Consider the following 27859-nt stretch of genomic DNA (forward strand, 5'->3'; position numbering starts at 1 on the left):
GTGAAAAATAATACTCAAGTCATTTCTTTTATTGGCTTTTAGGCTCAGCAACAGTGATTTCTAGATCAGAATACAATTCTTAGCACATCATAGACGGTATGAAGCCAAACTCTGACAAGAAAGATGGCCCAGTTTTATACATTTTTTTTTTGTTTTGTTTGGCATTGCTGGATTAAAAACAAACCAACATGTCGCCACATACCAGATGAAAAAAAGGCCTTGGTGGGTTGGTCAAACATGGACAGTTCTGTCAATGAATGAACCACAGAACAAGTCGAACAATTTCTTGCTAGTTTCCAAAAAAAAAAAAGAAAGAATTTTCTGTAGCTCTTTTCACATAGAAACGACAACGGTGACAACACTTGTGAGTATTACATTCTCATTTCAGAGCAGTATTAGACTGTCAGGATGGACACGTTGACTATACATACGGCACACAAAACAGTTACAATATTAAAGATGTGAAGTCAACACACACCCACCATTATAAAATGACCACCAATGAAATCTTAAAGAGTGGTGCGTCACATATAGCTTTTATATTTGATTGAAAAGCATTTTTTTTCCCCGCCAATCCAACACGACGTTTCCTTATAAGCGTGATGCTGCATTTATGTTGCATCTTTTGTCAATTATAAGCTTATCTCATGCACGCGTTAGTAAATAGCACATCTAACAAATCCAAAAACCAAGTCTCCAATCATAACATGAAGCATGAACATAAAGGTAATGTTTACACACTTCAAAAACAGAGTTTCTGCGTCATCCCAAAACCCTCCACCTGCGGAGAGCAGGTGTTTATCGTACAGCTGAACGTCTGAAAAAAAGAAGTTCCCATCTTTTTCCCAAATGACACAATGACAGCATCTGATTCTAAGTTGGTCTCCTGGCCAACGGGACAATGCCGCACCTTCTCAAATTCAGAGAGCAAACCTCAGAGAGCACCTCTCCTACGCCGTAACGATGACATTACAAGTGATGATTGACCAGCCGTCACTCCAATGCTGCCAACTGCTCAACGCCGTGCGTGTAATCGGGACGGCGGGTCTGGACGATCTTGGGTCTGGCGGTCCGAGCCGCGTTGTCCGCATCGCCGTCATCCCGAGGCAAGCCGTCACCGAGCTCTTCTTGGCAAACGTGGACGACGACGCTGGGGGTGGTGGACGTGGCTGTGTGGAGCTCATATTTGTCGCCTGGGGGGAGGGGGTCGGGGGGGGAGTTTTGTTGGATTAAGCGCACATCAAAAACAGTACGGAATAAAATAAGATTCCTGTCACGGGTGTTTGGATTGCCGGTTGTTGGTAAGAAAACAATTAAATGATCTTATGAAGGAATTCATTGACTACTGGGCCTTCTGCAAAGGCATCCAGGAATTCATTGAACTGATGCGTTCAATGGAAATGCGATTTTAGAGTGATGACGAGAATTGTACAGTAAGCTGCATGTTGGAAGCCAAAAGAATGCATTTACTCATCCATTTTCAGATCCGCTCACCCTCACAATGGCCACAGGGGGTGTTGGAGCCTGTCCTGGATGTGTTTGGGGTTTATGTTGAGGACACCCTGAACTGGTTGCCAGCCAATCGTAGGCCACACAGACAGACAACCATTCGTGCTCACACTCACATCGAGGGACAATTTAGAGTGTTCAATCAGCCCGCCATGCATGTTTTTGAAATGTGGGAGGTGGCCGGAATACCCGGAGAAAACCCGAGCGGGCGCAGGAAGAACAGGCAAACTCCACACAGGGGTGCTGGATCTGGAATTGAACGTTCGGCGCACTAACCACTGGACCACCAGATCGCCCCAGCCCAAAAAAAATGTTCAGGTTAACTCATTCACTGCCATTCCCGAATATGTTTGAGAATTAAAAAGCGTGACGTGAAGCGCCATTCCCAAATTTATTCCAGTTTTGGGTTTTCTTGCAGGGGTTTTTCGCTTCCACGAGGGAACAGCATTTACCTTGCGTCCAAGTTAGTGCTTTGTTCCAGCTTCAGCTGTTGTTAAAGCGCAATATAAATCAATAAGTGTGTATTGTATTATATTTTGTACAGCCACACCCATTTCAAGCTCAGATAACTCCAGATCCATATAACTTAGGAATTAACTTTTTTTTCTGATGATAGAAGACAGTCGAATGTTTCTTACGCTGCGTTAAATGTTTATGTAGTCCTATTACTCAATATTCCGTGGGTTCTGCAATTGGAGTGAAAATGACAAAAACCATGGCACTGTAGTGGACACATTTTTTTACATGGTCTGGCAGTGAACGAGTTAAAAACGCTGCCATTGCCCCGATGGTCATTTGCAGGATATTCTCAGAGTTTTATAGCAAAACATGCTCGCGCTATGTATAAAATCCTTTCATGAAGTAAATGAGGGAAGTGATAAAAATGGATTCTTCTCTGAAAGCCTCATCCTCGCTTGCAGTAAAGGCCACAAAAGATGAGCTCCATGTCTTGTTTTGCAGAAAACCAACATGTTGCTTTGCGTAGTGTCATCTTTCAATTTAATTAACCAGAAATGGTCCAACGTCATCTTCTTTCTGACAAATTTACGCAAGGTGGAGTCAATTACATTCATACATCGAATTTCAAAACATGAAACTTTCAAATAATTTGAAAATTAAATCTGTCAATCGGAGCACATTAGTTTTGCACATGAGTTAATTTTGTTTCATTATACAAAGACGGAAAGGATGACACATCCTCAAATGTACCTGGTCCGAGTTTGGAAATGGCACAAAGCAGGTCATAGTTGACGACTGGCATGGCATCCTGAGACTGCTCCCAGCCCACCGGAGGTGAGGCGGGCGGTGAGATCAGGAACTGTTTCTCGGGCTTTGGAGGTTCTAGTCGAGGACTCCCGATGTGGACAGACTGCAAGGGAAAGACTACGATCGTAAGTCCTGGCAAAATTTGACAGACAATGAATGGACAAACAAACAAATGTACTCCAAACTAAATAACTACACGATTAACAAATACATTGTAACTGGCGGATATCTTGTAATTGGTTGCCATGACAACAAAAATATCATTTATTTGGACTTGTTCGGTAAAAATGTTGTAACTCGCGGGTATCTTGACATTGGTTGCCATGAGAATGAAAAGATCATTTATTTGGACTTGTTCTGTAAAAATGATATTTTCATTGTCATGGCAACCAATGACAAGATACCCGCCAGTTACATACATTAATAAACAAACAAAAAATAATCATGAAATAAAATGATGAATTGATCATTTAACTGGTTAATTATTTGGAAATTAATTCAATAGTTAATTAATCGCTTAATTAAAAAATTCCAATACAATACCAGTGTTTGAAATAACGTCTGCCCGGAGGCCCGGGGCGTACAACTTTTACGTCGGGCGTACAACTTTCAAAACGTCTCGGCCCGGGTGGCCGACAACTTCTTCAAGTTTTATTCAATAAAGTTTTATTCAATAAAGCAAGAGCTACAAGCAAACCGCTACAAGCCACGTGGACTCGTCTTTCTAAGCGCCTTTCAAAACTTTCAAGTACACTTTAAAGTCACGGTATAGTCCGAAGCACGAAACAGGCTTCTGATTGGCTGCCGTGCCGAGTATGCAAATTGCCAAACGAACGTTCGTTTTGAATACTCGACACGGCAGCCAATAAGAAGCTTGTTTCGTGCTTCGGATTATACCGTGACTGTAAAGTGTATTTGAGAGTTTTGAAAGGTGCTGAGAAAGAGGAGTCCACGTGGCTTGTAGCAGACAACGCAACGCAAACATTTCATTGTGCACCATGACGACAAACGATAACTGGAGCATAATCTTCAGCAAGGGATATTTAGCTAATATTAAGCAAGGGAGCATTTGTGGTAGGTACTTCGTTAATTTAAAAAAATCCTTTATACTTCGCAACAATGTTTTTTTTTTTGGCAATTAGTCGTCTTATTGTGTTTCAAGTTGTGAAAAATGGGGCAGGAAACTTTATGGCCGGGCAGGCAACCTTTCAGAGTTGTCTGCCCTGGTGTCCGCAAACTTTTTTGTCATGAGTTTCAGACACTGACAATATAATACATATTGATTGATGTCGCGTTATAACTCCGGAGTTGTGTCCATAATTTGTAAAATGGCTTCAAATGACTTCTACTGAGCGTATTTCAATTAGATTCCAACGCATATAGCTATATTTTATGTTTTAAGACTCGCGCTGAATATTCAGGAAGTCTTGTTTTTGAGTTGGTGACGAGTCCGTACGTGACGTCACTAAAGGAACGCCCCTGACCGAAAAAAAAGACACATTGTAGCAGTCCTTCCATCACGTCAATGTATTTTGCTGTACTTGTTTGGTCTGAAAACCTCGTGTTGCACCAAAAAGCCGCCACAAGAGGGCGTCCAAGCCTGTGGAAACGGGCTGATTCATTCCTCACCACATCTCGGTGGCCATTTTGTGCCTCTTTTTGGGTGAGACATTTCCCCCCAATGTTGCTTGAAAATGGCACGGAATAAATTCTTTAATCGATTGCAAACATGTATGCTTTCCTTTTCAGAACTATTTGAATCATATCATAACTGGATGTGTAACAAGAAAGTGTATTCTCCAAATCTGAAGCCAATGTTTTGATTCTCAAGCAATGCAAGACGTCTTGGTGTGACATCACGAACTGGGGGCGGGACTTTCTGAAAATGCCCAATTCGCAGCTCAATTTTTTGCAGATTTTGGACACCTTAAGTCATTTTTATTGGTGTTTTGCATTTGAATAAAAATATCATACTGCATGTTTTGGGTATTTTAGATGCTATAAAATGTTTTTCTGATGTCAGTTAAGAAACAAAAAAAGTGACGTCAGTTGTCCTTTAAGCAGTAACAACGTGCTTAACTTAACATGGACAACTACCTGAGCAAAGTAGAGACGCATCTCTTTGCCGTGAAAATCGGTTTTGTGCAGCCGTTGCCTGGCCTCCGCCGCGGCCAGTGCATCGGTAAAATTAATCCGGACCCGACGGAAGGACTTGAAGTACTGGAACTGAGCTTCTGGGTCAAAAGCGTGGAACAGCGCCTCAAAGCTGGCCTGTATTGACAAAGGGAGAGAGAAAGAATGTGAGAGAAAGGTCACACCACCAGCCTGCAAATTAATCAGATTACGATAATTATGCCACTGGCAATGTTTTTTTTTTTTTTTTTACGCCAAGAACTTGTTTCACAAAAAGACTTTTTGAAAGTCCGTCTTAAGAAGGTTTGATGTGTATGACCTGACTTGCAGCAAACTTGAACCTTAAGGAAAAGAGCCAATCATGTCTCTTAAAGGACAACCGACACCATTTTTTTGTTTCCTGACATCAGAAAAAAATTTTATAGCATCAAAAATACCCAAAACACGCAGGCTGATATTTTTAGTCAAATGAAAACCAATAAATAAAAATGACTTAAAGTCTCCCAAAACTATTTCAAAATGATATACGAAAGTTTCAGTTTCAGAAGGTCCTTGCTCGAGTATCAAAACAATGGCTTCAGATTCGGAGAAGATGCTTTCTTGTTACTCATCCAGTTATGAATACGATTCAAATAGTTCTGAAGAGGAAAGCATATATGTTTGCAATCGATTAAAGAAGTCCTTCCAGATCAATTCGAGCCGTCAGGACTGATGTGTAGGTTCCCAGAAAATTCACAAGATGGCGCCCAAGCTCCGTTGGAAATGGGATGATTTGTCTGCTGGGAATTTGTGTCTACTAGAATCAAATCGTAGTCTTGGTGCAACACACAATTCACCACCGCGTTATTTATGCATTTTCCTTCTAATTTCGCCATCAACACGGATCAACACGAAGTTTTCAGACCAAAGTACCGCAAAATGCATTGTGTTTCACTTTCTCGGTCAGGGGCGTCCTTCAGTGACGTCACGTAGGGGATTGTCATCAACTCGAAAACAAGACTTCCTGAATATTCAGCGCAAGTCTTAAAACGTAAAATGTAGCTATATGTGGTGGAATCTTTGTAAAATACGCTCAGTAGAAGTCATTTGAAGTGATTTTACACATTATGGACACAACTTGCCCGGAACCGACGCCAACTGGGTGTTTTTCATTTGACTAAAAATATCAGCCTGCGTTTTTTGGGTATTTTAGATGCTATAAAACGTTTTTCTGATGTCAGTTAGGAAACAAAAAAAGGGTGTCGGTTGTCCTTTAAATACAGTTTTGTGTTTCATGAAAGCTATAGGAGTCCAAGTCAAGGTCCGGGGGCCAGATCCGGCTCGCCGCTTTATTATATGTGGCCCGCAAAAGAAAAATCACATGTATGCGAATTTGAACAATCGCTGCTAATGTCTGTACCGAAATGTCAAATGGCCACGTGTAGATTATATTTAGCGAGAATTTCGTTATTGTCTGATAATCGAACAAACTATTGTTATTTACTCACATCAAAAATCAGGAATAGATTACATTTCATGCGAATAAGACAACTCTGTGTGGCTGCCGCTGCTCACCCCAGAAAACATCCTGTGACTGTTAAGTGTCCTTGAAAGTTTTGAAAGGCGCTTGTAAATGAAATGGATTACTTTTGTATTATCAACATATTTGAGGTTTCCCTCTGAGGGAATACGCAAGTCTCAAGTGGACCGCCACAAAAATGAGTTTGACCCCACCTACCCCCTCCCCCCACTGCGAGGAGCTCATCTTGTGTTCCAGTATTTGGCTTGTTTGGGAGGTGGGGGCAATCAGGAAAAGCTCTTTTCAGACTCTTGTGATTTTTTTGGGGGGGGGGGGTCAATCTTTCCATTGATTGATGAACCCCCGCACCCCAGCTTGTTTTCTTTATTTTTATGATTCTCAATTTTCCCACTCTCCCTTTCTTTTCGTTTTTTGCCCATGTACTACAGCACAGGGGTCAAAGTCAAGGCACAGGAGCCAAACCTGGCCCGCCACATCATTTTATTTGGTCCACAAAAGCAAATCAAACGAATAAAATAATACATTTGTTAAATTGCTCCAATAAGTTCTGATCTGAAATTGAATGTGTGGCATTCTTGATGCGTTTATTCGTAGCTAAAATTAAGAACGACCGTAAACACAACACTTTAAATGGCCAAAGATGCACTTCAAAGGACAAGCTTATCCCTTATTTGCAACATTTACGGCACAGGGGTCAAAGTCAAGGCCCAAGAGCCAAACCTGGCCCGCCACATCATTTTACACAGCCCACGAAAGCAAATCAAACATGTAAAGTGCCATGATGAGTCTGAACTAACATTTCAAATTGTCGTATTTAAACCACAACAACAGTCATTATTTACTTCATAATTGAAAACTAGTTATTCAATAATTTGTTGTGCGATCGGTATGTAATATGTGGAGGGGAAGAAACATTCTAATGGCTTCCCCAAATTCATAACAGCTCTATGGTTACCGACAAACCAGACAGCTCTATGGTTGCCATCACTGTTTATCCAATAAAATAAGAGGATGAACATAAATAACCCCCCAGTCAACTCAACCGCATATTCATAATCCGCCCTTGACCCAGACGGACCCCCCCCCCCCCCCCCCAATTTTGCCTACCTGAGCATCGGGATGATTGAACACGTCCCGATTAGTTACGGAGGCGACCAGACATAAATGGTTACACTTAGTGGTCTTGATGTGCATGACAGGCAATAAAGCGACTCCAAATCTCCTAGGCTTAATTCTTGAATTCAAGGGGTTGTCGGGAGGCTCTTGAAAGGCAGCTGGGGGAGTAGGAGATGGGGGGTTTAAGGAGAGTAATGGAAAGGTTGAGGAGGGGTCGGCTACTTCGGGGTGGCAGGTGAGCTAGAAGGTATCTGGTTGCCAAAAAGCAGGAAAACGGGGGATTTTGGGGGGTGGTTTTGGTCCTTTCCGGAAGCTTCTTCCGTTTCTTACGCGACAGCACAGTGTCCCTGATCGATCCAGTTTCTTAAAGATCTGTCGGCTCGGTGACAATCTGTCAATTGATGGAATTTTCTAAGTATTTGGTGTGTAGGGAAATGGCTCAATCGGTTTGGTCCTCAAGCTAGCTCCATTCCTCTCTCTCGATCGCTGGCCCTTTTAACCAGACCCTCCGTTCTGCAACACGTTGACGCACGGCCCACAGGTCCCGCCCACTCACTCTGCAATTGGCTGAGTTCCGGCAGGCAAGAATAAAAGGGGAGGAGTTTACCTATTTTCTCTTAACAAACATTCAATGGCGACTAATCAGACGGAAAAGGACAACGTGTGTCAATACCGAGGGAAGAGTCATGACGTCACCTGACATCTGACACATCAAATACTACGTCGTTCAAATTTGGTCATCTCACAATCCCCCCCAAGCTAGTCAGATATTGGTCTGATATACGAAAGCATGTGCAAGGCATAACAAGTGAATGAGTCAGGGGTTTGGGGGGAGAGAACAAAGGGTGAACGAGAACAGCTGAGAAAAAAAAAGAAAAAAACAGATGGCAGCTGAACATCAGCAGAAAAAAAGGAGTGGAAAGAGTAACGGAGACATGACGGGTAGGAAGAATGCAAACTGAGAGGGAGGGGGTATTGCTCATGGAAAGTATGCGGCGTGATAACTCCCTTTTATGAGGTATTAATAGCGAAGAGCGCAAAGAGGAATATCGAGTGACGTTATAACGGCTAACGAGTTATGTTTAGCACGTGGATGTGTTCGTTTTCGCTTTGTTCACAAAATTTCCATTCAAGTTCACCCTGCATGTGTCATTGAGGCTAAAAAAAACTAAACAAAAAGGTATGTAATTATTCACAATTCTGTGATTGGCTCGCAACCGGTATACAGTGTCCCCCCCAACTGCCCGAAGATGGGAAATTGAGAGATGGATGGATCATTTTACACAAAATATTTTTACATCCATATTTGATATGTGACTTGGCTCAACAAGCTGGAAAATATTGATCTTATAATTATGGTCCTAAATCAGACATAACCAAAATCGGGTCTGGGGGCCAAATGGGGTCCGTGGTCAATTTTCAGTCTCCGTCATAAAATCAATAACGTCTGGCCCCCCATGTAGAAGGAATATATTGGGCAGGGACGCTGTTACCTGCGTGTGCTTAGTGCTGCCATCTAGAGGCTCAATTACGAACAGCAAATTAGTCCAGCAGTCATTGACTGAATGAGCCCCCAATTCAATAAAATGGTGATCTTCGACTTTTTTTAAATTCTAAAATGGTGAAAATAACAAAAGGACAATTACTTCTGTTTAACTGTTTCAGAAAAGTTTAAAGTGTTTAAAAAAGAAGTTAAGTGAATAATGTCACAAAGGGGTACATAAAGTGTTTAAGAATGAATGACTGTGTCTTTGTGTTGTCAGATTATTTGTTATTTAGTTTTTTGGTTTCCTTTCTTTCCTTTCCTCTTCCCGTCATTACTTTGCTGCTGTGTTACTTCCGTGTAGAGTGAATGCTGGCGTGAATGGCTGCCGCAGCACACTTGCACAAAAAAAATATCCTGTGATAAAAGTGTCTATGAGTTTTGAAAGGCGCTTAAAAATTAAACTATTATTATTATTATTATATTCCACTTCAATTTTCAAAGTCAATTCAGTTTTGAGACGAATGTTTAAAATGAACCAAATCACATGCTTATGATAGCTGAAATTAAAATAAAAAAACAAACGTGAAACATAGAATGGCTTTCCGAAATGTAATTAAATGAATGGCTGTTATATATAAAGAATGTCCGCCAAGGTTGTCCCCTCCCCACACACATTTTTAACACACTAAATTTGGGCCCCTTTGCAAGAATTTTGGATACCTCTGGAGAGGATAAAAAAGATTAGAAAAATGGACGGATGGAATTATTCGCAATATTAATTATTTACGAGGCACGTTAGGAGTGGTGCGTAGTTCCGTTTACTAACGGAAACGTTGAAGGAAGCGATTTTTGCTCGAATCATTGCAAATGAGAAAAACAAAGCCGACCTTCGGCAAATCCTGTTTTGAGGCACACGCGTGAACTGAAATAAGAAAAAGCCAAAATGAAAAGGTCGGACACCATCTGTCTGTTTATACAATACAATAATACATCCTGATTTGTGCGCGGAGCGCCAATGCGTATGTGGCTTGGAATTGAAGCGGATTTACATGGGACAGGAAATGTCAGACAGTCTCTTTTCATCAATGGATGCTACAGCTTCATGTTGACTTTCAACATTTAGCTTGTAGCAGCACATTTCACCATGACATCTCCGATCCACTGGTGAAAAAGACGCTTATTTCATCTAGAACCGCTTCATACAACAAAGAGGGTACAGAAAGTGCTTAAGATTGAATGTCTTGTGTTGTGTCACAATATTTGTGTCTTTTGTGTGGTGTCACAATATTTGTTTAATAATAATAATAATACATTTCTTTTTTTTTTTTACTTCAAGATGGCACCGCAAGAGTGGCTGCCTTTACAGCAGCTCCTGTATTTAGTTTTTCTACTTCCTTTACTCTTACTTTCATCACTTTGCTGCTGTGAAATGTAAATTTCTCCACTGCAAATGGCTAATAAAGGCTATTCCAATCAAATGGAATAGTTTTAACTTCCACACACCCTATAAAAAAATAAAAATAAAAATCTGCCTTCTCCGGATCCCACAATTGACCAAAAAAAAGGATTTCTCATTCATGAACTTAATGAATTTTCCCTTCACGGAACACTTTGTTTTCTTGTTGCTAGCCCCCATTCAATATCAAAACCAAAACAACATGCACAGTGGAAAATGTTGCAACCCGACGAGTCAGATGACCTACGGATCCTTTCCAATAAGGTTTAAAAAAAAACACAACATATCCCATATCCTAGATATCCCAATTGATTGCGAGCCGAGTCAGCATCTTGCCGGGTTTCCGCTGACTCGTGACTTTCCAGTCCGATCATGATGTTGCGAGATAAATATTATGTTGTGAGGAAAATACAGTGAGACCTCAACTTACAAACACCTTAACTTACAAACTTTTTACAAATTTATGAACATTACACATTATAATAAGCACTATTTTCATAATACACACCCACCACGGCTGGCGGAGTGATCTTCGGCGGAAGCACATGACCGAACAGCACCAACAGTCCTTATGGAAGGTGACTCTCCTTCCATAAGCCATCAACGACCACCAAAAAGGTAAATAAAACTTTATTTTACAGCACAGTTTATTTCTTTAATTACAGTCCTCGTGCAATTCCCTTTGACCTTCGACCTCCAACGCCATTCCATCAAGCCATAAGTGACCATCACAAATGTAAATAAAGTGACTTTATAATACAATGCAGTGTATTTCTTTCATTGCAATACAATAGCACATCTATTATACATAGAATAAGGTATGTTGTGTGTAGTTTTAAGGCTTATTTAGTTGAAAAGCATATTTTATGGAAACCCGGGAACGGATTATTCCCATTTTAATGGTTTCCTATGGGATTTTTTTTTTTAGATACATACTTTTCACCTTACACACTATCTGGGAACCAATTAAGTTCGTAAGTTGAGGTCTCACTGTATTGACAATTTCTTCCGTTGCGTCATGTTCGCTTGTTGTCTTGATTTAATGTCGACAAAGCAAGCGTGATGTGATGCTTAGTTGACGACCGTTTGGGGTGGAGAAAAGAAAGTTTGGCTTTTTGTATGACTTTACAATAACGAACAAAAAGTCATTTAAATGGAATTTGGTTTTCAGGCGGGTTATGGAAGCCGCACTTTGTACGAGCATTTTGTACAGCCACCCCATTTCAAGCTCAGATAACTCCAGATCCAAATAATTTAAGAATTAACTCTTTTTTTTCTGATGAAAGAAGTGTGTGAGCAGTGAATGAGTTAACTAAATAAGCCACATAAATGCTGCACGTTCGATTTCAGATCAGAACTAATTGGGGAATTTACCAAATTAGTTATTTTTGTGCCGTTTCCGGCCGATTGAATCTTCCATGATATCAGCCCTGGAAATTTTATCATACAATTAATTTTGTTGTTTATTTATTGTGTTAATTAGCCATTTTTACGTTGAAGTCAAATCTGACTTGTAACAGACGTTCATGAGAGAAGTGTGTTGTCGGTCAATGGAATCATCGAACGGGTGATGTCTTCCGAAAAGATTTTTTTCTCACTTTCCCAGCCGGTAAATTTTCTTCTTCCTTTCAACAGAACGTGATCTCCCCTATTCAATCCTATCCAGCACACAAAGGCAGCAGCTTGTAGATGTGCTTCACTTTGCCCTTGTGACATAATGTTGCTATTTACCCTCCCCCACGCTCATGGAAACCCTTGCAATAGAAATGCCACTTTAAAACTTTCCATTCCAACAGCTGGCGTGTTTTAATAGGGTGCTCTAATTTAGAAAAATTACAGAAGATCGGGGGAAAACCACGAAAAGAACGACAGCTAATGTTGATCACGTTTATCAATGGATATTATAGTCATTGGGTCATCCTTTTGACCCAATGTCTGAATTGTCGAAAGCAGAGGTGTCAAAGTCAAGGCCCGGGGGCCAAATCTGGCTCAGGCACATGATTTTATTCGGCCGGCGAAAGCAAATCAAGCATGTCAAATGCCATGATGCTTTCTAAAGTCCGAACCAAAATTTCAAACTGTCCCATGTAAACCACAATAACAGTCATTAATCTTGACTTCAGAATTCATTAATTTGTTTTGCGTTCCGTATGTAATATATGGAGATGAAACATCCTAATAGTTTCCCTAAAAACCATAACTACAATGCGACCCGTACCAAAAAATGAGTTTGACAACCCTGCACTAAACGCTTCCGATATCAGCTTCCGAACACAAAAGATGAGAAAATTCAGAGAATAATGCTATTTGTCCTCTTTTGTGAAAGGAGATGAATTGTTGTTCTATGCTTCATCAGAACATCTACTTTCGGTTTGGAAAACGACCTGAGTCATTGAATCACTTTCAAAAAACATTGGTGGTAAGATGTGTATTATTGTAGTTCTCAATTTATACTATGTCAGTCGACTCATCTATATGGAATTTACAAACTTCATGTTCAAAACATGCCCATTTCACAGTAAGATCAGAGCACTGTCATCAAATGGTGAGTATAGTTTTTGATTTTTTTCATATGTTGCTGTGCCGATTACCATTTTGTGTTTGGGAGCCTTTTATGGAGCGAGTTGCTTATTCTGTAGCCACAAAAGGACATATAGGACACTGATTTGCTGTGGTGACCCCTTGAAGGGAAAAGCCGAAAGGAAAAGAAGAAGATGTTCAATGCTGTTATTTTAGAGTATAACAAAATACAATAAAAGCTTAAAATTACCTTCGTGTTTTGTACCAGTACTCATAATGAGCTGTCAAAACCACTAATGGTCGCGGAGAGATGTGTCAAGCATTTTAGCCTCATAATGAACTTCATGTAACCAAGGTGAGAGGGTGTGAAAGCCATTAAACCAAATTTTAACACACCTGCTCCCCATTTACACCAAATATATTGTAACGCAAACAAGTCTCGAGACACTTGAAAGTGAAAACGACTAACTCGGCCCCATTTCAAATTTTTCTTTTGTGAGATGCTGTCAATCCAAAACATTCTTTTTTTAATGTATCGATCTGTTTCCCCAAATTGGTGGTGTCATGCCTGAAACATTGTACTGTACTTCCAAAATCATCCCCTTTCAGCAGACTCCAAATGTTTGTTCAACATTGGAAGATGTGTGTGTGTGTGTGTGTGTGTGTGTGTGTGTGTGTGTGTGTGTGTGTGTGTGTGTGTGTGTGTGTGTGTGTGTGTGTGTGTGTGTGTGTGTGTGTGTGTGTGTGTGTGTGTGTGTGTGTGCGCGCGCCAATATTGAGCAGTTTATAGGTGAAGTTCAGTCCATTGTCTCACATGGGATCTGATCCATTGTCTCACATGGGATCTGACACATTCAATATGGCGGATGGCTCGGATATCTCCACGAGGCGCCAATCCCATCTATTTAGGGATGACATATACTATTTGATACATTCCATGTTTTAAGGGCAAAACGCTCCGCTCAATAACAAACCTGACTGAATGCCACCTACTGGGAACAAAGGTCACTGCTAGTTACTTTACACTTGGTTTATGCAAATGATTAAATACACAGATAAATGGTAATAAATAAAAACCGGCTCCATTCAGGCATCAAAGCCTTTTCTCCTTACCTTCAAACGTCCGTCGTTACATAAATCATCCGGCACTTTGTACGCAACAAGGGCGTTTGGTAAAGCATTAACCTGAACATCCACTGCCGGTGCGTCCTCTTCGCAAACATTCTCCGATTGCTGCATTGTCGGTGGTTTTATTTTGTCGAAAGTGCGTTCTGCAGACGCAGACAGATAAAAAGAAAGCAGCTTAGCGTCGAACACGCCCACACGCCATTATACTTTCTGTGTAAGCACCTCATTTTGCAATATTATTTTTGTCATCACATTTATATTTCCAAGCAAAGTGGTCCCGAAGGAATGCAAAGCTATACCAGCTACTAAACGGCATTGAAAACCCGACAAGACACAACTCGAAGGATAAACTGACCAGGAAACGCAGAAGACGACACTAAACGAGTAAAGTCCGTCCCATTCCATATAATTATCTTCTTTCACACAAGCCAAACGTAAACAATACACAATCGAACAGAATGTGCCAATAATCCTGGTTATACGAGCCTGTAGTTTGTTGAATGACTGGGGATAGAGGAAGTGACGTCTCCCACCAGAGCAGCTGATTTGCAGTCTCCACCCACGGAAGTGACGTCAGAGAGCAGGTGACAAAAAGAGAGACCGACAACAATGAGGGTCCGGCGAATCATCATGTCATTAAATACGTTATACAATACCCAAGTTATTAACATTGAACCACTTGCAAGTTACGTGGGGAAATGATGTTCTGTGCGTGAATATCGAACAAGTATAATACATGTACTTTATAATTTGTTGCTGTACTTAAGTAAAATTTCAGGTATCTTGATTGAAATTCTTTGACGACTTTTTTATTTTTAGTCCGTATATTTGAACGCAAATGTGTACTTTATGGTCCTCAGTTTACATGATTCTGGTAAAATAATTATTGTTGGACCCCTTCCCTTAAAGGACAACCGACGTCTCCGGACAAGTTGTGTCCATGATTTGTAAAATGGCTTCAAATGACTTCTACTGAGCGTGTTTTAATAAGATTCCACCGCATATAGCTATATTTTACGTTTGAAGACTCGCGCTGAATATTCAGGAAGTCTTGTTTGTGAGTTGGTGACGAGTCCGTATGTGACGTCACTAAAGGACCGGCCTTTACCGTAAAAAAGACGTATTGTCGCGGTCCTTCCATCACGTCAATGTATTTTGCTGTACCTGTTTGGTCTGGGGACCTCGTGTTGCACCCAAAAGCCGCCAGGAGGCCAGAAGAGGGCGTCCAAGCTCCATTTCAGGAATTTATCAGCCTGTGGAAACGGAGGTGGCCACAGGAGGTCGCCATTTTGTGCCTCTTTTTTTGGGGTGAGAGATTTTCCCCCCATCGAATGACCATTTGTCAAAACAGGTGGAATTAATTTTGTCTCGATTCAATTCTCCCTCTAGCCTTTGGGTTTGATTCAGTTATGTTAAACCATTAACTTCGGGCTGTTTTTAAACACACCCTTGAAGACCAAGAGCAATTTCCTTCTCTTTTATGGTAGCACATATCCTCGATGTGTGCATAACAGTTGGTAACGTCTAATGGAAAGGCTTGAGCTATACTCAATGAGTAGAGCTCTAGTCACCGCAACACCTGTGGAGACTTTTTCAAAAAGGGCGACTCGCAGAAGCTCTCAAAAGTTGTTCATCCATCAACATCCAGATTTCAACCAGACAACCATTCACACCACCACATAGTGAGAACTAAAACCACATTATTACACAAGTGAATCCCTCAACATTGACATATTGTCACATTTAAGTTTGGTATGTTTGCAGCGGCCCTGTTTGGTGTAGTGCCTAATATCAAATTATGCTGTCGGTTAAGCTCCAAGTCATGTGGGGATCAGGCTTGGTTTAATCCCCCAGTGAGAGAAAGAGCGTGTGGGTGCATTTGTGTGAGAGAGTGAGAGAGAGACAGAGAGAGAAAGAGAGACACAGAGGGAGGTCTGTTTGTGTTTGTCCATGTCTAACTCCACTTAAGGTGCACCACAATGCAGTACACTTTTTAGTTTTCAACAGGGAACGACCTGACTACTGCTCCTGAATTTCAATGCCTCAATATTAGCGGCGTCTCATTATTTGGAGTTTTTAAAAAGTTACTTGTCTTCCAAACTGTATTTTGTATTGCATCCTGAAACTCTGGATTGACCTTATCACACGCGGCTTGGGAGGTACCTTAACTAAAGCCTTTACTCTCCTTTTGGAACTCTAATTTTAGTTTGAGGTAGTTTTTATTTAATTGAGCTACATCTTAGTTTTGCATCATTTAAAATCTGGAATATTGTATTCATTTTAAGATAATTCGGACACTCAGTATTTAGATGAACTTATAAATAGATTTTTTCCCGTGTTTCTTTAATCAAATTTTCCCTTTGGAATTTTGAACACCAAAAAGTTGGCCATTAAGCCCTCTGTACTTTTCCAATGGCTCAGTCAGACTTCTGGCCAAATCCAGACGTATCAAACGGCACTTTGGTCCACAGCCCCGTCACTTTTTCTTCAGATGCAACGAACCAACAAGGTGAAAGCGATGGGGACGGACAAGAGGAAAATGAAGAGGTGGAACTCGCTGAAGAAGTCGGGGAGGACATTTTGTTGACAGCCGAAGCAACAGATGGACGAGCTGACAAAGAGAGTGCAGATCCAAATGAAGAGGAAGAAACTGGAATTCTCTCAACGGTTCCGGTACCAAATGAAACGGCAGAGGAAGAAGAGGAAGGCCGGGACGAGCGTGGAGCGACGGGAGAAAATGAACAGGATGAACAGACGGGGAAAGCGAGCCGATTTGAAGAGGAGGCTACGACAATATGGGCTGGGAATTTGTGCCACATTTTAGCTGCAGTACCACTTGAGGACAATGACGACGAAGGTATTGAAACAGAAAATATTCAGCATACAAACAGTGTTGAAAGTACTGAGCTGCCAGTGGAAGATGTAGAAGACGACCAGACAGCTGTTGGGAATGATGTTGAGACCAGTGACGGCAATCTGGTTGGGGAAAGTGAAACGGAGCATGGAGATTGGGAAGAATCGGCAACCGGAGGGATTATCCAGGAACAACAACGGTCAAGTGACACAAAGATGGTGACTGCTGACAACCACAATGAGTCCTCTACTGCTTTCAAAGCTGATGAGAGCAAACATCCCGCGAGTGAAGACGTGAGAGAAGAGAACATTCCTGAGGCCGAGATCGAGAAAGACAGTAAAATCCAGCATGATGACCATTTCATCAGAATCCAAAACCCGTATCACATTCCAACAATGGCCGAAGACGAGAATGGGGGACACGAGGAAGAAAATAAGGACACCGTAATATGGGAGGAACCCATCGGGAACAAAGAGATCATACAGGAGGAGGAAAGGTCGCACGAAACAAACCAAGAGGCAGACGTTCCGGTTCATCTTTCAACAATGGACAATGACAGAAATGGCAGGCACAAAAATGAAGAGCATGGAGAACAAGAAGACCTGATTGGGATTGAAGGCCTATCACAGGGAGATCAAGGATCCCATGACATAAACATTGTCAGCGAAAGTCTGGCATCTCACGACACAACACACGACGATGAAGACTATGACAATGCCACAAGTGAAGACCAAAATGCTCATGAGAAAACGAGTGTCAATGTGATGCAGGAAGAAGAACACCAGTTGTTACAGGGCTCAGAGGAAGTCACACTGATCAAGGCGCAGGATTATCATGAACATGTAGAGTCCACAGATGAAGTTACTCAAAGTGATCAAGCTGCAGCTACAAATTCACAAGAGCCTCTTGAAGGAGTAGTGACAACAGATGAGGCAGCTCACAGTGCTCGTCTCTCGGCTGCGATATCCCAAGAAAACCTTCAAGGTGCTTTGACTACCAGTGAAGATGTTGAGGCTCCTCATGAGATTCGAGCCTCGGTAGATGATCCACAGAAGTCCGTTGAAGGTTGGCAGATGGAAGATGTCGGCATTGAATTAGCAATGGGAGTCAAGGGTAAGGATGATCCTCGCCAGACTTCAGATACAAGTGCTGTCATACCCCAGACTTCTTCTGTTGAACACATCGTCGTTTCAACGAGCCAATCGATCGACCTTGTGCAACATGGTGAAACAATTCCAAGTGACAAAACAAGCAGCTCAACAGAACAGGACTCGGTCGATACAGTATTACAGCGGGAAGTTGTAAATATGGAAACACAGGAGTTGATTACGGTCTCAATGTTTGCTTCAGAAAAAGAAATGAAATCAAGTCTGGAGACCAAAGAACTACCAGATCAACCAGAGAAGGACATTTGTGTTGAAGGATTTGAGACGTCTGAAATAAGGGAGCCAAAAGAAAATACTTCCTTCAAGGAAGTGGATGGAGGCGACCAAACCACTGGGGAGAAAGAAGAACTGGATCCGAACATTAACATGGACCACCAAGTTGATGATCTACATTTTATCACCCAAGAAGATGCTCCACAGCAGGATGTAGGATCAGAGGGAGAGGCAGAATTGCCAGGAGAGGCGCTCATGTCAGAGGAATCCATAGTCGATGTATGCAAACATGCACGAGATCGGACTCTCTGCGAACAATACAGCGAAAATCCTGATATGAAGGACTTGCTCGATCCAGAAGAAATTGCACAAACTGTGACCATTGAAGGTCATGAGGATGTAGTTGCAGACGTCAGTCTTAACACACAACTTGAAGAGCTCAGGACAGTTGAAACCAAAGAGTCCATAGACAGTGGGTCAGAAGCACATGAAGACGAGAGACCCCTTATGGAAGAGTTTGGACAGGAGCAAAACGAAAGGTTCAAGGAATCAAAACAAGCCACAGAGAATGGGATACTTTCTCCAGAAACGCAATCCATCACCGAGGAAGTTTTGTCCACTCGGAAAAAGGATAACAAGTGGATTAAAATGAAGCAAGGAGAACCAGAAGCATCCCCGGGAAAAAAAACAGAGCGAGAGAATCCCGTGAGAGGAGACCTCAAAGAATCTTTAACAGACAACGTCCATCTACTTGCGAGAGACGCTTGGATGAAGGAGCTCAAGTCAGTCATTAAAGACGAAGTTCTTTCCAAAAAGAAAGATGACCAGGTGAAGAAAAAGAGGGTGGTGCTGTTCGAGGACGGACAACCATTCGTTCCTATTCATGATTGGCAGCCAGAGAAGCCGCAGGAGATGATTTCACCAAAAGCAGAGGACAATCTTCTGCCACCTGCACGGGACAATATAATGACAACACCGCATGACCAGGATGATGAGATCTCACTTTATGTCAAGGTAATCAGTTTAAAAAATATATATCTCCTTCAGCTGAGCTAATGAACACTACGTTACGCTCATGATTCATCAATCGAAATTTGGAGTTTGACCTGTGAGTGAGGGTGTATGTTTCGATCGCTTATCTTCAGTCAGCTGGTTCCAGTCACCCAACCCTGCGATGCAAAGTCACCAAAGAGTCTGTCAAGCATCGTTATTCATTCGTGTATTTATTATCGGGATGAGACAATGCGCCTGACTAAAACGCACTAAGCAAAGTTCCATATTCATTGACCACAACTCAACTCAACCGTAGGAGAGTCTAAAGCACAAAAACAGGAAAACTACAAAAAAAGACTAACCAAGACATCCAGAGACTAAAGTCAAATAATAAAAATTACTTTTAAAGATGGTTAGCTGGGGTCTTGCTGAACGTTCAGTGGGCTATCGGAAGAAGCAACGGGAAAAGGCTTGATGCCCTCAAAGCCTCTGCTTAGTTCTCAGTACCTTGAATAGTGTCTGGTCATCAGACCTGAGGCACCGGGAAGGGGTGGAGGGGCTCACAGAGCTATTTCAAGATTTGAAAACAAATAGTAGGATCTTCAAAAAAAAAAAGAGAGCCAGGAGCCAGTGTAGGCATGCCAGGCTAGGAATTATGTGCTCCCTCTTATGAGTACCAGTCAAGAGGCGAGCAGCAGAATTCTGGACCATCTGGAGAAGCTTCATGGAGGATTGGCTGACTCTAAAGTAAAGTTTCTCTTTGTGGTCCCTGAAACATAAAAACATTTAACATGTTGGAAATCGGCCATTAAAAAAATATCCATCCATTCTCAACACAGCTTGTTCTGAACAGGGTCGCAGGGGGTGCTTGTCTCTCACTTTAAAATCTTGATTCGATATTGCTTTGATGGTGAACCTTGACGGCTCTATCAGACAGCTGTTCTCTGGGTTTTTAATACAGTGGAATCTGCAAAAGAAGGGAAACAGTCTTCCACGTGGGAGGTAAACCATTTTTTTGCCATATCGGCTGCTTAAAAGGGGAATTCAACAAAGTATTCATTCTTTAATACTGGCAGGCACAGCATTTCCAATAGGAAGGTTTAATACCTTGAAAAAAATGTGCTAATACTGTGTGCGAGAGCTAATTGTCTCACATGGAGACATAAACTTCCTTTGGCTGACGGAATCAATTCAACCTGCCTCCGCTGATGGTTAGGACACCCAAGGTGATGTCTCAACCTGGTTCTTCAAAGGAATCAAATCAAAATCCTTGTGCCCTGTCGGTCTCACACAGAACGACACGAACCGAGTAGAGAGCAATTATTTGCTGAGCGGGAATGTTCTACTGTCGACGTTAGGAGTCTAATCTCCGCATTCTCACTCTCTAAGCTGATTAGGTTGCCGTTTGGTGTTCAGAGTTGTAGGCACGGTCGTCCTGGAAGCAAGCTTTACCATTTACGTAAAAGAAAAATGAATAAATATGTTGTCATCTGCGGATATTTATTTCGACAAACTAAGCAATAATGGCGGAAAGTACAGTTCTGTTTTCAAATGTAGAGTAAAAAGTCACGAGGAAAATACAGTAACGAAGTATTAGTGCTTCTTTACTCTTTAATGCCTACCACTGAGTAACATTTTTCATAACCATTTTTTTCTTGGCTACCTTTAGCATCTTTGCTAGGTAGCATTTACAAGAAAATAATTTTGTTGCTCAGCTATATGTATCGTCCAACAGATTTCTTCATTTGTGTGTGTGTGTGTGTGTGTGTGTGTGTGTGTGTGTGTGTGTGTGTGTGTGTGTGTCCTTAGGCAGGCAGCGATGGGGAGAGCATTGGTAACTGCCCATTCTCTCAGCGACTTTTTATGATCCTATGGCTCAAAGGAGTCATCTTCAATGTCACCACCGTTGACCTCAAGAGGTAGTTGTTACTGTTAACATTGCGCAGATAGATCCTTTATATGCCAACTTCTGACCTGGCCGGTGTCTTTTATGCTGTCAGAAAGCCTGCTGATTTACAAGACCTGGCTCCAGGCACCAACCCTCCATTTATGACCTTTAACGGAGAGGTCAAGATTGACGTCAATAAGATCGAGGAGTTCTTAGAGGAGAAACTGGCCCCGCCACGGTGTGTGTGCGCACACACACACACACACACACACACACACACACACACACACACACACACACACACACACACACACACACACACACACACACACACACACACACACACACACACACACACACACACACATACACACACAGAAGTGCACTACTCTGCAAATAAACACAAGTGGCAAAAGTACCCGCGGTGCTTTGCTGTTTTAAATGTTATCAAAAACGATTTGTCTGAAAATATCACAGGATTCCAGGACCTTTGAAAATGGCAATGTACACATCACTCACGAAAACTGAGATATTGAGGTTTTGGGTGAAATTTCAACATGAACATAAAATGTACTATTACCTAAATTTGTCCAGGAGACCTCCAACCTCAAGCTTTATTCTGTAACAAGTTGTTTTGGTATCACCAGCTACCCAAGACTGTCACCGAAACACCCGGAGGCCAACACAGCCGGCATTGATGTCTTTGCCAAGTTCTCTGCTTATATCAAGAACCCAAAGAAAGAAACCAATGATGGTAGGATACAAAGAGGTTTCAACATTTGTCTTGTGAAGCGTTGTTTACACGTGGGCTTGTTTGAATTTGTGAACTACTGCAGTCCTAAAAATTAGTGATGGGCAAGTGAAGCTTCATGAAGCACTTGTGATAGTTTTTGACTCCGCTATATGGCACTCTTTATTTAAAGATGCAGTGTCTTTTTAAGACATTTCCTTTGCACTAACCTTCATCTTCATACCAAGAGCACCATCTGGAGGAGTCAAGAAATATTACAAGTACTTCATGAAGCTTCATTTTCCCATCACTACTAAAAATCTGTACTTCACTGTGTCCTATCCAAACCATTTATCCTCACTAAAACCCTTCACTAAATCGCCATAGTGGTTTGAGGTTCAATTTGGATCGTGCTTACAACAGACGTCTTAGATCGTTACCACGTAGGCTTAGTCATGCCGATGAGGTGATACCAGAGCGAATGGGGCAATCAGGGCGTGTCATAGACATAATCAGACAGAAAAAAAATAAGTAATCAGATAAGTTTCAAGGAGTAGTCCACTGCTCCCTCCAATCGTAGAGCAGGTACCTCTGAAAGCAGAGGTCTGGCACCGCCACCTCTGTCAATTAGAGATATACTGTATATAGGGCCAGAGCTACCAGAACAACTTTAGTTCGCTGACGAAGCTTTTCGGATGAGGAGCGAATCCTAAACACCTTCAAAGAAGTACAGATGACGGCTGAAGAAACCTTTTCATCGATATCCTCACTAGAGTCGTATTTGGGCTGGAGCCTAACCCGGCTGACTTTGGTGGGGCAGATGTGAAGTTAATGTTGGCCCTATTCCACCGCATTTGTGCCAGTGCTACTTTCCGGACTAAGGTAGCACCAGTTCTTTCATTTTCCACCAGCAAAATTGGCTCTAGCTCTTGAAACTGGTTCTTAAGATGATCCCAACGATTTGTTGGGCCAAACTCTCACACCAACTGTGTCAGGGGTTGTAAGCGGTGAGCACGAGCACACATATTTGTAAGAAGTTGTCGAGCAGCAACTGAGTATATAGGGGTGAATCTTTTCATTCTCACCCGTGTGTTCAGCCTTAGAGAAAGCACTACTGAAGTCTCTTCGGAATCTTGACGACTTCCTGCGAACTCCGCTAATAGCCGAGATTGACTGCGATGCCCCGGGAGACGTCCCAGAGTCCACCAGGAGTTTCCTGGATGGACCAGAGCTCACACTGGCCGATTGCAACTTGCTTCCTAAATTACACATCCTTAAGGTTTGTTGCAATTTACTACATGGCCTACCGATTATCTGGAAGGATTTTCCATTCTAAGGTTTCTTTTTTTCATCTTTCCAGGTGGTCGCCAAGAAATATCGTGGATTTGAAATCCCCACAGAGATGTCAGGCATTTGGCGCTACTTGAACTGTGCCTATCAGAGAGAGGAATTTAACAGCACCTGCCCAGCCGAGAGGGAAATTGAGTTTGCCTACGCCAATGTTGTTAAAAAAGTTAAATAAAACATCCAGTCATCGAGATCAGAGGTGGGCAACCAGAGGGCCACATGAGGCCTAATTCATTAAATCTGCCTCACCCATATATTGATTTTATCAAGAATCTCGTAGTATTTGTTGTAGAACGAATCTGGTTTTCTAATTTGGGGTTTTCACCCCAAAAGTGGTTAATTATATTCATCCTGTTTTTTAAATTTTATTTCCTGTTCATTTCACGAATAAATGTGTTCCAAAATGATCTTAAAAATTAAACATTTTTTGTATTTGCAAAATAATTTGTGGATAAAATCACCTTCAGCATACATAACATTGAGAATGAATTATTTAATTAAAACAGTTTACATGCTCATTTCAACAATACCATTCCTTTATTAAAAAAAAAAAAAAACTTTTATTACAAACGGATTCAAATTATATTGTAAAATAATTTGAATATATTTTTGGATTAACAATGACCAATTCACCCCAAAGATTGAGCCAAGTCTAAATACATATTCTAAATATATTTTCTTCAACAACTGGTTGATAATTCATATTAAACTGTTTATAAATAATCAGAGGTACTGGGAAAAATATCTTATTTGCAAAATAATGTATGACATATTTTCACACTAGTTTTTATATATATCATTGACATGGCGCTTCTGTGATTTTTATGAAATCAAACATGGCCCTTTTCTCACCCCTGGTCTCCATAAAAAGGTGACGGAGGAGTTTGCCAATGTAGAGACCCGCTCTGATTTTTACCAACAGTGTTTTTGTTGTTTAGATTTTGTTTTTTAATACAAATGGCACAGTAGGTACACTGGGGGGTTAAAAAAAAAATCACAAAAAATTAATTAAAAACAAGCCTGTTTGTGTATTTCACAGTGTAAGCCAACAATCAGGTTTTCATGTTTGAAAATTAGACAAAAAATCCCTGCCTTATCCAAAATTATCTCTTCTTAGCGCTGTTTTTGTACACAAGTATTTTTTAGTACTAGATTTTATCTTTCACAAATCTTAGAATCACATACGGTTGCGCATTTTGCACTGTCAATTGATCGCAAAACTCCTTTTTGATTCATGATCGGACCGACTTTTTATCTGAATGTGACCGCTAAAAAAAATACGGAAAGTGTGAAATCCTGAATAAAGTCCCCCTTATTCCGCTTATGCTGTGTCCTTGGATTTCATTTCTTTTGGGTTGGTCAACTCAAATCCTGTCACAGTTGCTTCAGATGAAAATGAGAATTACCGGGTTTATGTTACTATACAGAAACGCCACAAAACGCATTAAAATCTGATTTTTATTGTCATCAGCTAAAAACGTGGTTGTGAAAAGCAGTTGTAGGCCTCCCCCCCAAAAAAAGTTCTGTAATAAAGGAACGCTGACCTCTGCCTTGAATGTGCGAAGTCATCGTCTTTCCAATTTTAACCGGAACCTTCTTCTAAATGTTTGAGTCTCTTCCTCAGATGCTCCGAGATGTCATCGAGAGGGTTCCTTTTGCTGCTGAGGATTTTCACCGCCTCGCCAAACCGATTGATTTCTGACTCCCTGTCGTAAGAACACCCCCGCACACCAATAAGTAAATAAAGGAGAACATTTCATTGGATGAAATGGCAATCCATCCAAAAAAAAAAGGATCTTACAGGAGTTTACGTTTCTGCATGGGCCTCATCTGACTGAAATCAGTAACTGCACACTTCTTGACTGGCCTGGGGAAAAGGGTGGGGATGGTGTAAAAAACAACCAGATACGGTTCTCAGTGCATCTCCTAAAATGATACAGGACCGCAATTAAATTCAAGGTCAACTTACACTGTGCTTTTCCGGCGAGCTGGATGACCTGTGCGGGCTGTAGCGGCCGGAGCGATGAGCTCTGACAGCTCGGGCAGAGCTTCCGCAAGCACACTCATGTCTCCTACGACCGGAGTGGCCTGTCGCCGGGCCTGTGCCGCTTGACGCTCCTTTGTCAGCTTGATTACGCTTATCTCTGTTGGCCGTGGGGGTACCAAGCGCGGTCAGAAAATGGGTAAACCACATTTCCACCAAGCAATACGCTTTAGGTATTTTTCGACGGTTTCGTTCCAGTTATGAATAGTAGACACGATTGTGCCCGTGGGAACCTTTAGAGCTGCATTTTTTTTTATCTTGAATGAATAATTTTATGACCTGACAGCATATTTGATTTTTCAGGACGTGCCACTCAGTAAAACCCTCATATTAAACAACAGGGGGCACAATAACCAGACAAAATGTGGAGTCACTGTCGTTTTTTTAAAATTATTATTAGTATTTTTTTAAACCATCATGTGAATGTATATTATTTGGATATTACCATGAAGCACGGCAGCTACACGTCAGTCAAATTTTATTGTATAGGATGCAACGAACGATCAAAATCTGTTTTTTTTTTTGTTCCAGAATAAAAAAAAAATGTGCAAGGTGAATAAGTGGGACAGGGACTGTTGACATTGGTCTACAGTCCCTTAGCCAAGCAGAACGCAGAACACAATGCACCATAAAAAATAAATACATAAATAGTGCAGAGTGAACGCTGGCGCGAATGGCTGCCGCTGCTCACCCGCACAAAAAAAAAATGTGACTAAAGTGTCCTTGAAAGACGCTTATAAATGAAATGTATTATTATTACATGTATTATTAATAACAGTAATATGAAAGTATAATAAATTATAATAACAATTATAGGTGTTATTATTAATAACAATAATAAATATTGTTATTATTATTTATGAAAAAATATATAACGTATTATTATTACAAACAATAATGTGTTACGATGATGATCATTATGATGATTATTATTATTATAACTGGCCACCAATCAATCCCTACTTTTGAATTATATTACATAATTAAATAACAGAATCACAGACGTTTTCTTGGACTGTCTGATGTGATGAATGGTAAATGAACTTACTGTTTAACCATCGTTCCCTCCTTTCCTTCATCTTTTCTTTTTTTGACTTGATTTTCTTTACTTCAGGAGGACCTTTCAAAACATATACACATATTCATACACATAGGAAAGGGCTTGCTTAGCATGGCACACAAGACAAGATAATGTATTAAATGTCACAAAGATGTTGGCAAAACCTACCTAACTTGGCAGGTATGGGGGCTATTGGAGGGTCCTTGAATGTTAATGTTTGCCTCAGGGCCTCTGGAGCAATTTCTGTACCTGAAAATATCCCAGCAGGGGAAGACATTTGGTTTTGGGCCTGTAGAATTAAACACAAGGATTAGAGGTGGTTCCATATTAATTTGTCAGTTGATTATTCGCTGGCTAAAACGATTGACTATGTTCATCTGACATATTCATTTATTTTCCGAACCGTTTTATCCTCACTAAGGTTGCTGGAGACTTTCCCAGTTGTCATCATGCAGTATGTAGCGGACAATCACAGCATTTAAGATGTTTTCATCAAAATATTAAATAGCTATTCATAACAGGTATTGCATGAAAATGTGTTAAAATCATCAAGACATACAGATTTGTCGTAAAATCAAATTTTAAAATAAAACATATGGGATGCTCATATAAATATTTATTTTTACTTTAACACATTTTTACCTTAATTTATTAATCCCACGTGTGTAAATTTATGCATCTATTCATCTATCGAGATCGATATATATATACACACAGACAGATAGACAGACAGATAGATAGATATAACTATTTCAATGTATTTTTACGTTAATTTAAACGAAAAAAGACTGACCGCTTTAGTTTATGTATTGCGGTTTTTTTATATTTACAATTGGGCTAATTGGTTGTCTTGCTCATGAGATCCTGCCTCCCCTCTCGCAAAGTTCTACTGAATTCCCAACTGGGATTTTAAACTATATTCCCTTGAAGAGAGTACGATTGTGCTTTGATCAAATAAAAATTGAGAAGACTTATTTGGCTGTCACTGTTGCCATCTGACGCTAGCTCATTGCGGTCGGACCAAAATTAGCACGTTATTCTACATAAAACGTGTTTTGGAATACGAATAAGTAAGCGAAGGCCATGAGCTGTTATTCACTCGCTACTTACTTGAATTTTGCCCGTAACTCCAAGAGAACCACTTTCCATTTGAGAAAGACTTTGCTGGTCCATTTGCAAAGCAGAAGGCTTGTCCGACACTTTGGACGAAGAACAGCCAGGCGGCCACGTCAGTTTCACGGCTTGTTGGTGCAATTTATGCCGCACGTTTTTAATTTTTCCAACCATTTTCACGGCAAATGAATCTCGTTTTGCGATATTCTGGAAATATTTTTCACGCGGTCAACATTAGTGTTTGCTTTTTAGACTCGAGGGAGCTTCTTCTTTGTCTAACAAAGTCTCATATTAAGTAATTACCGCCACCTATTGATC

The 27859-nt window shown here is 41.0% G+C and overlaps 3 protein-coding genes across 5 annotated transcripts; 1 reads left to right on the forward strand and 2 right to left on the reverse strand.

Moving 5' to 3' along the window:
• Window positions 1-13: 13 nt before the first annotated feature.
• Window positions 14-14659, reverse strand: rcan1b (regulator of calcineurin 1b). 2 transcript variants are annotated; one of them, XM_089009254.1, is made up of 5 exons: window positions 14489-14659; window positions 14119-14276; window positions 4873-5046; window positions 2719-2878; window positions 14-1193 (listed from the first exon to the last, which is right to left on the reverse strand). In XM_089009254.1, exons 2-5 carry the CDS (start codon window positions 14242-14244, stop codon window positions 994-996), a joined length of 660 nt encoding a protein of 219 aa, XP_088865380.1. In that variant the 5' UTR covers window positions 14245-14276; window positions 14489-14659; the 3' UTR covers window positions 14-993. The 2 variants fall into 2 exon arrangements, with proteins under 2 accessions (XP_088865380.1, XP_088865388.1); XM_089009262.1 differs by lacking the exons at window positions 14119-14276; window positions 14489-14659 and adding an exon at window positions 7535-8047.
• Window positions 14660-16121: 1462 nt separating this feature from the next.
• LOC148903804 (uncharacterized) lies at window positions 16122-23738 on the forward strand. The gene is made up of 6 exons (XM_089009180.1): window positions 16122-19380; window positions 21169-21278; window positions 21360-21485; window positions 21895-22001; window positions 23075-23256; window positions 23338-23738. The coding sequence occupies exons 1-6, from the start codon at window positions 16546-16548 to the stop codon at window positions 23497-23499; spliced, it is 3522 nt and encodes a 1173-aa protein (XP_088865306.1). The 5' UTR covers window positions 16122-16545; the 3' UTR covers window positions 23500-23738.
• On the reverse strand, window positions 19554-27808 carry slx9 (SLX9 ribosome biogenesis factor). Of its 2 annotated transcripts, XM_089009247.1 has the most exons (7): window positions 27539-27808; window positions 26597-26717; window positions 26417-26488; window positions 25294-25468; window positions 25126-25191; window positions 24869-25030; window positions 19554-20128 (listed from the first exon to the last, which is right to left on the reverse strand). In XM_089009247.1, the coding sequence occupies exons 1-6, from the start codon at window positions 27713-27715 to the stop codon at window positions 24907-24909; spliced, it is 735 nt and encodes a 244-aa protein (XP_088865373.1). In that variant the 5' UTR covers window positions 27716-27808; the 3' UTR covers window positions 19554-20128; window positions 24869-24906. The 2 variants fall into 2 exon arrangements, with proteins under 2 accessions (XP_088865373.1, XP_088865374.1); XM_089009248.1 differs by lacking the exon at window positions 19554-20128 and having other exon boundaries at window positions 24765-25030; window positions 27539-27801.
• Window positions 27809-27859: the final 51 nt, after the last annotated feature.

Source organism: Hippocampus bargibanti, linkage group LG01 (assembly GCF_051943395.1).
Source record: "Hippocampus bargibanti isolate YZ-2025 linkage group LG01, ASM5194339v1, whole genome shotgun sequence".
In the NCBI taxonomy this organism is placed as follows: domain Eukaryota; kingdom Metazoa; phylum Chordata; class Actinopteri; order Syngnathiformes; family Syngnathidae; genus Hippocampus; species Hippocampus bargibanti.